At 39.9% G+C, this 14,306-nt stretch overlaps 1 protein-coding gene across 1 annotated transcript in view; it reads left to right on the top strand.

The window, feature by feature from the left end:
* Positions 1 to 9,104: 9,104 nt before the first annotated feature.
* The window catches only part of CSTF3 (cleavage stimulation factor, 3' pre-RNA, subunit 3, 77kDa), a 96,829-nt gene continuing 91,627 nt past the window's right edge, over positions 9,105 to 14,306 (top strand). The window contains exon 1 of the mRNA XM_006864873.1: positions 9,105 to 9,297. Within this exon, the coding sequence (XP_006864935.1) occupies positions 9,271 to 9,297 (27 nt within the window). The 5' untranslated portion in view covers positions 9,105 to 9,270. The remainder of the gene's footprint in view (positions 9,298 to 14,306) is intronic.

Raw genomic sequence — 14,306 nt, 5'->3', positions numbered from 1 at the left:
GGTTATGTCCTGATAATCATCGCTCTAAGTCAGAGCGCTGGTGTAGGTCTGCGTTGTCCAGGCTTCCACCTGGAGGAGGTGTAGGGCAGCCTCCTCTGTGCTGCTTTCCCTGCTGAGCAAACTCCCTGATACTAAACTCCATTGCTTATCTACAGTAAAAAAATGTGGCTGTGATAAATCACTTTGCACTTGAGGTTGCAAAGGACAGAAGTTTATTCAGTCTTAAGGAAATAGGGGTTAATTGTAAGGAAAGATTAAATGAAGATGCCTGGTTTAAATTGCTGAGCTATTTCAGAGCCCAGGCAGTGGTTCTGCCATTGGTTCTGCCAGTCTCCACATGGTATCTCTCTCAAGGTATTTGCCTTCTTTTCAAGTTAATCTCTTTAAGTATGGAACCCATGATTGGATCATTTAATCTTTCTAAATACAGTCAGATCTACCGGATAAATTCTGACTCAGTTGCCCATCCTTAACAAAAGCTTAGAACTGTTTTTCTCAGGAAACAGTGTTGTTGTTGTTAAGTGCTGTCAAGTCAGTGCTAACTCATAGAGTCCCTGCACAGGGTTTCCAAGGAGCTGCTTGGTGAGTTTGAATTGCCAACCTTAAGCTTCATACTGACCACGACTACTCAGAAGACAGTTGTTTTTGTTATGTGCCATTGAGTCAGTCCCCATACACAGTGACCCTGTATAGGGTTTCCAAGGAGCAGCTGGTAAACTTGAGCCACCAACCTTGCAGTTCAAACTGACTTTGCAGTCCAGCTCACTAACACCAGGTTCACATTGTTGTTAGTTACCATCAAATCAGTCCATGGAGACTCCGTGCCTAACATAAAAAACAAAAAAAAACCTCTGCTTGGTTCTGCACCATCTTCAATGTCTTAGCACTATATTGGACAATATTCTGTTGTACTCCATAAGGTTTTCATTGGCTAATTTTCAGAAGTAGATTGCCATGCCTTTCTTCCTAGTTTGTCTTGCTATGGAAACACCACTGAAACCTGTCCACTATGGATAACCCTAAGAGTATTTAAAATATTGATGGCATAGCTTCCAGTATCATAGTAACATGCTAGTCACCACACAATGACAAAATGACAGATGGGTGGTGGCCTACTAGCATAGGCCTCACATTTTAAAAACTTAAAAATAGTCCTGCACATCAATCAAAATTGTGTATTCCCAGTGTTTACTACAGTGGGGGAAAATGTATGTATATGGTTAAATATAAAAAAGACTGTACAGAATAGAGATTGTGAGGTTGATTTCCTTTGCATTTTCTCCAATATTGTTGTTACAGTATTTTGAACAACTTAAAAATGTTTTTTTAACTATAATATTTAAAACATTAATTATAATTTAACAATGCCCATGTTTTAACAGATTATCTCTATTTTTTTACTTTTCAAATCCTTTTAAACTCAAGTAGTAGAGTCAGATTAAATGTAGGAAATAACGTTATGAGTTTAATCAACATTTTAATTCAAGATGAGCATAGTCATTCCAGTTAGTTTCATCAAGCACATGGAGAAATCATCACTTGGAAGTGTTATCCATACTTTAAAAATAAAATCCCAAATATATGTGTCCTTCTCACACAAGCTTTTAAAAATATTTGCCCATCCCTCGACATAGCAGTAGTCATATGCCTATTAACCTTTTTGCAAAATAGATCAAAATATAAAAAGCAGTTTGAAACATTAGGAAAATATAGCTGAGGGTGAGGAGACGGCGTATGCTTGATGTATTTATAGCAGGCTTGTGTGCTTTAGTAAGTATCACATACACCCTGTACTTGCAGACTGCCTTTTCTGACCAATTTTAACTATGGCATGAGATGTAGAAATATCCAAACAACTTTGAAAATCCAATCAGTTATTTAACAGAGTTTATTAGAGTACTGGTGTGGCGCTGTAAAATAAGCACTGGACTCCTAACCGAAAGGTTAGCCATTCAAACCTACCTTGGAAATCCTATATAGAATCACTATGAGTTGGAACCGACTTAATGGCACTTAACAACTACAACAACGTTGCTTTATTATCAGTGATGTTTCATTGATTTTTTTCTGATTCCAAACAAAGGATTAAAAATGGGGAAGAGATACATATCTTAATGATTGAAAAAGATGGATCAGATGGAAGATGTACCATTCCAAGTGTCTCCTTACAATAACTGCTCAGCAATTTCGCAATTGCAATCTATGTTTCTAATGAAATTCTTTTATAAGTTATAAGAAATTAGTTCTTTAATCATATGCTAAGCATATTTGGACTGAACTCTAGAATTCCAGTTAATGCTCCTAAGTGATTTTTGATAAGGAAGCACCGTCATAACACCTTGTTTAATCACTGGGTGGAAATTGTATTCGTCTGCCCCCTGGGGGATTCTCAGAAACATTGCAAGTAGCAGAATTCATAGTAATAAAACACGAGTGTGCTTCAAAACGTTCGTGTGAAAATTCGTATCTTTTACTTCCATTTCTCCACGAACCTTTTGAATCTTCCTTGTATGTGTTAATAGTACAGGTATACCCCACTTAACGTCATAATTCAAAAACAAACCACCACAGCCATCAAATCAATTCAAGACTGTAACTTTATAGGCGCAGACAGTCTCATCTTTCTCCGAGGAGCAGCTGATGGGTTTGAACCACAGACCTTGTAATTGTTAGTCCTATGTTTACCCCACAGCACCACATTTCTAGCAACATCCTGCTGCTGGCACCATCAGTTCTCTAAAATGACAGACTTTCTGATCGTGCAGTTAATAGTTCATTACCTAACCATGGGCATACAGGTCATGATCAGAACAGATTTTGTTGTTAAGTGACATCAAGTTGATTCTAACCTATAGAACCCTGTATAGGAGCGGCTGGTGGGTCTGAACCACCTACCTTTCAGTTAGTAGTCCAGTACTTAACCTACAGTGCCACAATCCATAGCACATGTTGTTATTGTTAGCTGCTCTAGAGTGGTTCCAACTCAGGGCAATCCTATGGACAAAAGAATGAAACACTGCCAGGTCTAGAGGCATCCTCATAATCATTGTTTTGTCTGACGCCACACTTGGTAAAATAGAGGGTCAGTGAAAATGAGGTAGACTTTCAATAAGATGGATTGACACAGTGGTTGCAAAAAAATGGACTCAAACGCAGCACAATTGTGAGGCTGTGCCAGCCTAGGCAATGTTTTGTTCTGTTATACACAGGGTTGCTATGAGTCAGCCTCTAGCACTAACAACTAGCTTTCCCATTCATGTGAGGCTTAGGTCAGGTGCACCTTAGTCTTTAAAGGTACAATTTTCTTTTCTAATAGTTAAAGAGATCTTTTTACAGCAGATTTGTCCAATGCAATGTTTTTGTTGTTGTTGTTATGTGCCGTGGAGTCGGTTCTGACTCATAGCGACCCTGTACAGGGTTTCCGAGGCTGTAAATCTTTACAGGTTTTTCTAAAGAAAGCCTCATCTTTCTCCCACGGAACAGCTGGTAGTTTCGAACAGCTGACCTTGTGGTTCGCAGCCCGATTTGTAACCATTATGCTACCAGAGCTGTCTAATTTATTGACTGCTACTTCTGGTGTGGCACTGTAGGATCAGCACTGGGCTGCAAACCACAAGGTCAGCAGTTCAAATATCTGCTCCTTGGAAACCTTATACAGGGGCTCTATGAGTTGGAACAGACTTGACAGCACCTAACAACAACAATCACAACATATGTGAATACACACTTATTTCAATGATTGTGGCCAGTGATGTAGGAGCTAAACCAAGAAACTTGTGATCAGAATGTCATGTGAAGAAAATATTTCCAAAAGGAATGATCATCTTTGTTAAATGTTGCTCCTAGGACATCAAATAAGATGAAATGGACTACAAATTGGCCATTGTGTTTGAAAATTGTGAAGTCATATGTGACCTGAAGACAAACTGTTCCTGAATATTTTATAGTTTTATTGCTATTCTGAGCATGACCTTTTCTAATCCATTATTAATGGAATATGTTGTTGTGTGCTGTTGAGTTGGTTCCAACTCGCAGTGACCCTATATAGGGTTTGTAAGGCTATACATTTTATCGAAGCAGAAAGCCTCATCTTTCTCCTGCTGAGTGGCCGGCAGATTCGAATTGCTGACCTTTAGGTTAGTAGTCTAATGTAACGCAGTAGGTCACCAGGGCTCCTTGATGGAATGTTGTTGTTGTTGTTAAGTGCTGTGGAATCAGCTCCAACTCATAGCTACCTTATACACGATTTCCAAGGAGCGACTGTTGAGTTTGAACTGCCAACCTTACAGTTCAAACCGACTTTGTAGTCCAGCGCATTAACCCACAGCTCCACATGAGGTCTCTCACAATGTTTTATTTCTTTTTGGCAATATATACAACCAAATGCAATGCCCATTACAATTTCCACATGAGCAGTTGAATAAAAACATTGGTTATATACTTCACATTGTGTCAGGATTTTATCTCTACCTGTGATGCGGACCGTGTGAGACTGGTCAGAGGTTCGAGGCCCTATAGGCCCGAGTGTAACAGATCTAGCCACTCGGCAGTCAATAGCAAATTGTTTTTCATCTTAATATTGTTACATGTATTAATTTAGTACACGGAGCTCTTGATAATCCACAGATAAATGTGATATTTTCCTAAAGCCAAGACTAAAGGTTGCAAGGTTAAGCCTTTCTCCAAAAGGATTAACGAATAATATCTTAGCTACTTCTCGGTTCTTTGTTCTATAGACAAAAAACCCATCCTCCCTAATCCTTTTCCAAGGGCAGGCCATTCACCTGGGCGTCTCGAGTCCTCCTGCAGACCTGGCTCAGGAAGCCGAAACAGCGGGACTCCGCCCAAGCTTTTGTCCTTACCTCTCACCTTCCCCCACCTGAGCTCAGAGACTATAGATATGTTAATTGAGCCTGAGAAACCAAGTTGCTGGCCTGGGATTCGAACCAGCAAAGTACGATGTAAAGTTACCTGAATGTTAGCTGTACCTTGCCTAAGTCCCTCCCAGCTTGGTGTGAAGCTCCTCCCCTAAATAAAACAGAGGCCGGGGCCTCCCCAGGTATGCATTACGGGTTAGAGGACATGCAGTAAAGATTGCAGGACAGTGAGTTGCTGCCTGCAGAGGCCACGATGCCTGTACTCCCAAGGCTGCCCACCAGTGATGTATCCACCCTGGCTTTGAGGTGCCTCATTGTCTCTCTCTTTGTCTCCTTCTGTGTATTCTTGATATATCTTTACCACCGTCAGGTATCTCCTCCTCGAGTCGGAATGTTATTGTTATTGTTGTAAGTACCTTTGCATTGGTTCCAACTAATCGTGACTTTGCTGTACAGGGTTTCCAAAGAACTGCTGGTGGGTTTGAACTGCCGACCTTGCAGTTAGCAGTCTGATGCTTATCCTACAGTAGCACCAAACAGAAAATTCTTTATAAGAGTGCTATGTGGTGATGTCAGATACACACTGGACTGCCAACTACAAGGTTGGAGGTTCAAATTCACCAGCCACTCCTTCATTATGAGTCAGAACCAACCCTAGGGTACACAACAACAAAAACAATGCTCAAGGCAAGTATTCTTTATAATTGGACTAAACTGTTGTTAGCTTAATGATGGCTTTAAGGGCTCGTTTTAGTTTGACATTTAAAGATTATTTCTTGATATTGGATTAGGGAGTTCCCCCAGTCTCAATGATTCAGCAAAACAGATTCCATATGATTTTGAAGTTCTGTTCTTAGTGTTCATCTTACTTGATTTCGTAGTAGTATTTGACACAGTTAATCACTTCCTTCTCCTTAGTAAACTTTCTTCACTTGTCTTCTAGAGCATCATACATACTCTCTTGGCTGTAGTTGATCAAAACACATTCAATTTATGAGTATGTATGTGAAACCAAAAGAATCTTTTTTAAAAAGTAAAAGCCAGGTACAATGCATTTATATATGTTTGAAGCATGTATTATTAACTCACTTGAAGCATGTATGGTACCGTAGTGGTTATGAATAGGGCTGCAAACCTCAGGGTCAGCAGTTCGAAACTACCAGCTGTTCCGTGGGAGAAAAGATGAGGCTTTCTGCTCCTGTAAAGATTTACAGCCTCGGAAACCCTGAACAGGGTCGCTATGAGTCGGAACCAACTCCACGGCACATAACAACGACAATATTATTAACTCACTTAAGCAGTGGTATAGCTTTTCTAGTAAAGTAAATAATTTCATCTCATGAGGGAAAATTCTTAGAAGAATGCTAGCATACAAATGTGAAAGTCGTTTTAGATTTAGAAAATGATTCTATAACCAATCCTAATTAAATAATATATGTTGTTGTTGTTATGTGCCGTGGAGTCGGTTCCAACTCATAGCAACTCTACACAGGATTTCCGAGGCTGTAAATCTTTACGGGAGCAAACCGCCTCATCTTTCTCCCGTGGAACCGCTGGTAGTTTCGAACTGCCGACCTTGAGGTTCACAGCCCGATTCGTAACCACTACGCTACCAGAGCACCTTAATAATATATGAATGGCTATCAATTGGTAATCATTTTCCGTCACTTGGCACATTATTGTTAGATCATACTCTTTATTTTTAAACTGGTTATTAAAGGTGACAATGTTGAATCTTACTCAAGCTTGTGAACCCCAGCTTTTTGTGTTCAAAGGGTTTAGCAAGATTGCATTAACATTCTCCTCAGTTTGACAAAACTTTCCTCGAGTTTCTGTTTGACTTTGTGCTCCTGATCTCTACCTTTCCCTTTTTTTTTTTTTTTTACAGAATCCAACATATTCCATGTTTTATAGAACATATTCCATCTACCTTTGTTGTTGTTGTAATACGTCGAGTCGGTGTATCTACCTTAAATGGTGTTAAAAGAGAGAAACTGAGGCCACTAAGTCTTATGGTCTTAGGGTTGTGGAGACTGATATTCATGTGGTCCATTAGTACTTAGCTGCTTTTTTAAGGCTAATTTTTTAAAACAGACGTGCTTTGAATTAATGTAGAAGAAATAATAGAATTTAAAATGATCATTTGTTTAATCATGAAACATTTCATTATTAACTCAGGAAAAGATCAATGGATAACCAAATCATGGTGGAAATGTATTGGGAGAAAAAAATGGCACTGTACCAAAGTCTCGCCTAGAAGATTGCTCTGGTAACTGATACCTACAGCTGATCATCAGTTTGTTGTGACTTACAGTAAGCCTCTAGAAACCTATAGGATAGCCCCAAAGGGGTTCCAAGACTGTGGTCTTTACAGAAGCCAACTGCCACATCGTTTTCTGGTAAACCAGGTTGTTGTTGTAAGTGCCATCTAATTGGTCCCAACCCATAGCAACTCTGCATAGGGTTTCCTAGGAGTGGCTGATGAGCTTGAACCACCGACCTTCTGGTTCAAACCAGCCTTGCACTCAAGAGCATTAATCCACAGTGACACACCAGAGTTAGCAGCTGAATGCTTAACTACTGACTTTGCCACCAGGTCTTTACTCAATAACTACAAAGGGAGGAATGATACCTACACAGAGATGTGAGAATCTTAAGTGATGAAACTTAGCATCAAACTAGGAGTCTGATGGGTCTTCTGATGGGATGCAAAATGAAGTACCTATGATGTATTCGTTACAAAATATGTAACCTGAATCTATCATACCTTTAGAGCAAACTTTTGTTTATAGGAAATACTTGTAGATGAAGGAATAAAATAAAGAAAACAATCAGATAAATCTAGAATGTGGGATATTTCTAAAACAACCAGCTGGTCTCATAAAAAAAATTTTTTTTAAATGGGTATACTGGCGTGAAGGAGCTCTGAAAGAATAGTGAGTTGGGCTGCTAACTTCAAGGTCAGCATTTCTGCTCTCTTAAAGATTTACAGCCTCAGAACCCCTACGTGGGGTACCTAGGAGTAGGAATCGACTCCACCGCATATCACCACCACCACCAGACTGGTATGGTGGTGTAGGATCAGCATTAGACTGTGAACCACAAGGTTGGCAGTTCAAACCCACCAGCTGCTCCTCAGAAACCCTATAGAGGGTCGTTATGAGTCGGAACCAACTTGATGGCACTTACCAACAACAACAAATGATATTGTGGCTATGTAGAAGAATATTCTTTTGTATTTTCAGAGATGAAGTGATTTGTTTGGGGATGAAATGTGTCTATAAATCACTTTCACCTTATTTTGCAAAAAAAAAAAAAAAAGCCCTATATTCTAAAATTCATAAGTATAAAGCAAAATACAAAAGTGCTCATGCTCATCAATTAATCAAGGTGGCTAGTATACAGGTAGTCATTGTACTATTCTTTAAACTAAGTTTTCATAATAAAAATGGGGGAAAATGGCATTGGAAGATAGTGTGAATATGATTAAGGCTGTGTTCTTCGCAATATTAGTTTATTGTAGGCAAACACAGAATACAGATAATACAAGAGAATTCATGTGACATGTAGTCTAGAAATAACGTCCTGGTGTGGTGATGTGGGTTAATGTACCAGACAACAAAGCCGTTTGAACTGTAAGGTCGGCGGTTCAAACTCACCAGCTGCTCCTCAGAAACCCTGTACAGGGTCACTATGGGTCAGAATCGACTCGATGACACTTAACAACAACAACAACATGCTGTTTTTGTCAAGTGCCCTCAAGTCAGTTCAAACTCCTTGCGACCCTGTATAAGGAGCAGTTGCTGAGTTTGAACCACCCACCTTGCGGTTAGCAATACAGTGCCACACCGGAACTCATGGTGACCCTTTTATGATTTTTGCGAGACTGTAAATCTTTCTCCTGCCCAAGACGGGCATCTTCCCCGAAATACTGTGTCTGCTAAGCTTCACACAAGAGGAACCCGGCTCCTTAGCGTGGTAATTAAATTTTAAAAGGCGCGCGAATATCCAGACAAAACGGTTTCCCGCCTTTCAGCAGGTGACCATCCGTTTATTAATAACCTCATCAGCCCCAGAGCCCTGACGTCAGTTCAAACAGACGGCCTCGCCGTTGAGATCTGTCTGAGTCTGCGCGCCCAAAGTCACCGGTTACTGGCGTTCTTAAGTCCGCCCATTGCTCCGGAAGTTAATTCTGAAGTCACACCCTCTGCTTGAGCCGGAGGGGGCGCAGCCATTTTAATTCATAGCTGAGTGGGCGGTGGCGATTGGTGTTTGTGGTCTGGCTTCGCTGGGCAAGGGGTAACTTTACTGATTTGAGGGTGGCTTTTAGTTTAATATTTCTTTCCTAGCTTCGCATCGCGAGCCAGTAAGCACGTTCTGATCACCTTAGACCATGTCAGGAGACGCAGCCACGGAGCAGGTGAGGAAGGAGAGTGGTGGGGCCTCGTGGCGACCTCTTCTCCGCGTCTCTGTTCGTCCGAGTACTCCAAGCCCTGGTCGCCTGAAGAAGGATACAGGGGTCTAGTGAGCCCTGAGGACGGAGTACAGAAGAATGGTGGGAATGGAGATCAGTGACTGATTGGGATTTAGAATTATTTTTTCTCCTGTTAAGCGCTAGTATGAACAAATATTTTATCTAGACAATAGCTAAGAGGCAGCTTCGTCTCATTTTTACGTTCATGGAAATACTCGAGGTGGGATTCTTTCCTTCGGTATCGTTTTGATTCGAAATTGGTTATGTTATGTATACCCGTCATTTTTAAAAACTTGGCAACGTTCTTTCTGCCCTCTCCGAAACGTTACTGTTCCCAGAATTAGAGCGTTTGCGAGAGCAAAAGAGAGAAGCAGTTCTCGAGTAGAGAGCATGGTTATGCTGAGGTTTAGGGGATTTTGTGACTTTCTCTTGCTTCCTTTTCTCCCTTGTATCCACTTTTCCTTTTTCCAAGCGACAGTCTGATTTATCGGAATTGATACATCGGGAACGAGAATTCTCTCTGGGCTATTGTAAATTAAAACACTGTTTTAGTACTAGCTGAATAACATTTAAATGGTTTAAAATTCAAGACTTTAGATAAATGTGATTTGGTTGTATTAAGAATTTTGTAGGATAGTATTTTCATTTTTGTTTGGGTAAAAAACATACTTTATGGAAGATGTCGTGAAATTTATTTTCGGAGTCCTGGTACGTTTAGAAAAACAATGTTTTGTTTTCATTTTTGTTTTAAATGAAAGCTAGCCAGCCTGCAAAGTTTCATATTTTCTGAAATTCCTTGTTGCCATAGCAACGAAATACACGTAGGTTTTCATTTTTCAAGTGCACCGTGTTTAACGTCATAAAATTGTTGTATCAAAACTTCCAGATTTCTGAATTTGTATTTTGTCATCTGGAAGTCTAAGAATAGTATGCTGTGGTTTCATTGAAATTTTCCAGAGTTCATTCTTAAAGAGTGGTCTAAACCCAGAGCTTTGATATGGGAAAGATTAGATTCAGTTTCAACCTTTTTGGCTAGAATAATTTTTAGGTAATATTTGTACTTCATTTTACATCACATCAAAAGGCACTTAATGCTGATTATATCAAACTTCATTTGATGCTTAGTTACATTTGATCACTTGAGTTAGGGTGGTCTCTGCAGAATCTCTTCCTTTGGAAGTTTGTCTTCCCCTTTACATTACATTTAGTAGCCTGGGTTGGTTGAGACCTTGTTCCCCAATAACCTTTCACTTAGTTAATGTGTCATCTCTTGATAATTCTTTGACTAAGTTATTACATTGGAGGTGGAAAATGGTCATTTAAAATTTCTATTGACTTTTTCATGGATTCTTCTTTATTTGATATGTTACAATCAGCTGTCATTGTTTTACAGTTCTTTTTCTTTTCGATACTCAACTTGTCCCACATTTTGACTAAGCTTTATGGTTGTGGTGGTGGTTATTGTTACATGCCATGGAGTTGAATCCAACCCATAGCGACCCTGTATAGGAGCAGCTGGTGGGCTTGAACCAGAAACTTGAAGTCAGCAGTTCAGTGCTTTTAGCGCCACACCAGAACTTCATCTTTATGGTTGTGCTTGTCTTTTTTTTCTATTCAAGAGATACGTTGACATATGGTTGTTAGATTACTAACAAGGAGTCCCGCTATGGCTCTGTAGGATAAGCACTGTACAACTAACCACAAGGTTGACTGTTCAAACCCACCAGCCGACTTGACAGCATGTAACAAGAAGTTGTCTTCATGTGACCTTCCTTTTTTTAGAAAACTTTTTAATGGTAAATTTCAAATGAAATACCAGTACAGTGTGTCTCCTTGTACCTGTCATGTTAAGTGCTGTCAAGTCAATGCCATCTCATAGTGACGCTGTATATAGAGTCTGAGGAGCAGCTGGTGAGTTTGAACCGCTGACCTGTGGTTCAGCCCGACCTTTGGTCCAGTGCTTTATCATACAGCACCACACCAGGATGTTGTTTAAGTACTGTGGAGTAGGTTCGGACTCATAGTGACCCTATACAGGGTTTCCGAGGCTGCAGATCTTTACAGGAGCAGAAAGCCTCATCTTTCTCCCATGGAACAGCTGGTAGTTTAAAACTGCTGACCTTGAAGTTAGCCTCCCGATTCGTAACCACAACTCTTTCAGAGCTCCTGCCACACCAGGATAGAGCTTCAATAATTCTCTGCTCATGGCTAATGGGCTTTTTACATGTCTTCATTGACTTACTCTACCCCCAGTTACTCTACCCCCATTACTTTGAAGCATATCCTGGATATTGCATTAACTTTGGCTAAAATGGTAATTAAGTAATATTTTACAGAGTGACATGGTTGAAAATATCAGTCAATTGTATTTGATTTATATAAGACAGTGTCAGTGAAAACTTAGGAGAAAGGGTGCCTAACATGATGTGAAATCATGGATGAGAATAAAAAAGTAAACAAAACTAAAGAATTTTTTACAGTCCAAAACAATTGAAAATCGTGGATTTGCTTTGAAAAGATGTCAAAGCATGGGGTGGACAAAAAATTCCATAAGATACAAGGTGATTTCTTTTAGTCTGTCAGTGGTACTGAAGCTTGAAAGTTATATATCATTGAATAAATTTAATCTTAAATTTCTAAATCAAGAAATGTATGATTCTTTCTCTTGATATTGAATCTTTAGGTTTGTTTCCTTTGAAGAGAGAAATGATTGTGGACAAGGGTTTTTTTGAGTGTATGTAAAGTTTTTTTACTCTTGGAAAGAAGTTTAGTTTTACCACTTAGTTGTTAAAATGCCTACAAGTCAGTTCTGACTTGGGTTTCCAAGGGGCAGCTGTCAGGGTTGAACCACCATCCTGTAGTTTGTAGCCCATTGCTTATCTTACATTGCCACATCATTTCCAGTACTGTATGTTTCTGCTGCTAGTCATAAGGTTGGTTTTCATTGGATAAACATTCAGGAGTAATCTGCCTCTCCTTCCTCTTAGTCTGGAAGCTCAGCAGAAACCTGTCCATCATTGGTGACCCTGCAGGTTAGGGTCAGGAAGATGCATTTGCAGATGAATCAAAGGATATTTAGATTTTGGGTTAGAATTTGCTGGTGTGTGTCAGAGAAGGCAGGCGGATGTTAAGTACTATCAAGTGGGTTCCAATTCATAACCCTGTATGTGGTTTCTGAGGACTGGCTGGTGAGTTTAAACTGCCGATCATGCAGTCCAGTACTTAACCTACAGCGCCACACACCAGGACTATAAAGTATTATATGGTGGGCATTTTATTGGACAAGAGGAAGGGAATATCTGGCTAAGTCAATTCGTAAGAACCGTTGAGCCCCATAAATCCCATTTTAATATGGTTGTTTATTAGAAATAATGCTTCACTTTTTTGGAAAAATATTTAACCCATCTCAGAATTTTTGTCAGTTTCATCAACTATTGGCTCATAGCAACCCCACGTAGGGTTTGGAGGTGGTTTGAATCCTCCAAGGAGGGGCTTCACTGGAGAAAGAGATCCACTCTTATAAAAATAGCCTAGGAAATCCTGTGTACTATGGTGTCCTGGTGCGGCGCTGTGAGCTAATGTGTCAGACTGCAAAGTCATTTGAACTGCAAGGTTGGTGGTTCAAGCTCACCCGCTGCTCCTTGGAAACCCTATAAAGGGTCACTATGGGTCGGAATCGACTCAATGGCACTTAACATAGAATTCCTATGAATCAGAATCCACTCGACATACGACAACAGTCTTAAGGATCTGATCATTGTGGAGTGAAACGTTATTTTAGAATTAAGATGGCACTGCGGGTTAATGTGCTAGACTGGAAAGTTGGTTTGAACCACAAGGTCAGCAGTTCAAGCTTACCAGCTGCTCTTTGAAAACCCTATACAGGGTTGCTATGGGTCAAACTCTCAATGGCACTTAACAACAACAACAAAATAGAATCAAAATAATCCTCACTTTAGATAACTACTTGACTTTAAAACACTAATTGCCAATTGTTCTTTAAAGCAAGGAGGTTCAGGGACATACATCATTGTTGCTTTTGGTGAAAAATAGGTTTGGAAGATGTATGTGTTCAGTTATATATTGTTGTATATTTGGGTGATGTAAGCAGTTAATTACCTCACTGCAGGCCAAAGGTTGGTGGTTTGAAGTCACCCAGAGGCACCAGGGAGACAGACCTGGTGATTGGCTTCCAAAAAAGATCACAGCCTTGGAAACCATATAGAGCAGTTCTACTCTGCACACGTAGGCTCGTCAAGAGTTGAGATTCACTCCATTGCAGCAAATAACATTATATATGAAGAAACACAAAGATTAAATGCCCAGTGTTGGTTTGACTAATTTTAAAGCCAAATTGTGGGTTGGGAGCAAGACAGGAAGAGAGAAAGAAGGGCAGAATGCACGTGGGGTAATATTTCATGGGAAAACTAGTATGTAGAATAGTCTACTTAGCAATAATTGTTCTTAAGAGAAATGAATCTGTACTTAAACAGAATGTGAGTATTAGTGTTTTCTGATTTTGTTATTTAAGTTTTTATTGTGAATTGAGTGATAGTTTGCATTGGAGAACATCTGTTTACACTCATCCTATCGTATTTTATTTAATTGCAATGATTTCAATTGCTTCCATGCATCATCATTCAACAGTATTTGCTTCTATTCCCTTTTTCTGTTTTTTTTTTTTTTTTTTTTTTTTATGTACACAAAAACACTCAGAAATATATAATCATGTAAGTAACCAAAAGGCACATTTTGCAGGCCTGCCTCCTGACTGCCAGCACACACAGCCTTTCTCTTTCCATGAGTCTACAGAGTCCTCAGCTGCTGCTTCTCTCTCTCTCTCTCTCTCTCTCCATGTTGTTTCTGCCTCCATTTCTGGTGTCCCTGCTTCTCAGGATAGGGTCCCACATTCCGCTAGTGCCATTCTCTCTTGATGGTCCTAGGGTCCTCTGTTC

The sequence above is a fragment of the Chrysochloris asiatica genome, unplaced genomic scaffold, assembly GCF_000296735.1.
Source record: "Chrysochloris asiatica unplaced genomic scaffold, ChrAsi1.0 scaffold00072, whole genome shotgun sequence".
Taxonomy (NCBI): domain Eukaryota; kingdom Metazoa; phylum Chordata; class Mammalia; order Afrosoricida; family Chrysochloridae; genus Chrysochloris; species Chrysochloris asiatica.
Note: the sequence above shows the minus strand (reverse complement) of the source record. Positions and strands in the feature narration are given on the sequence as shown.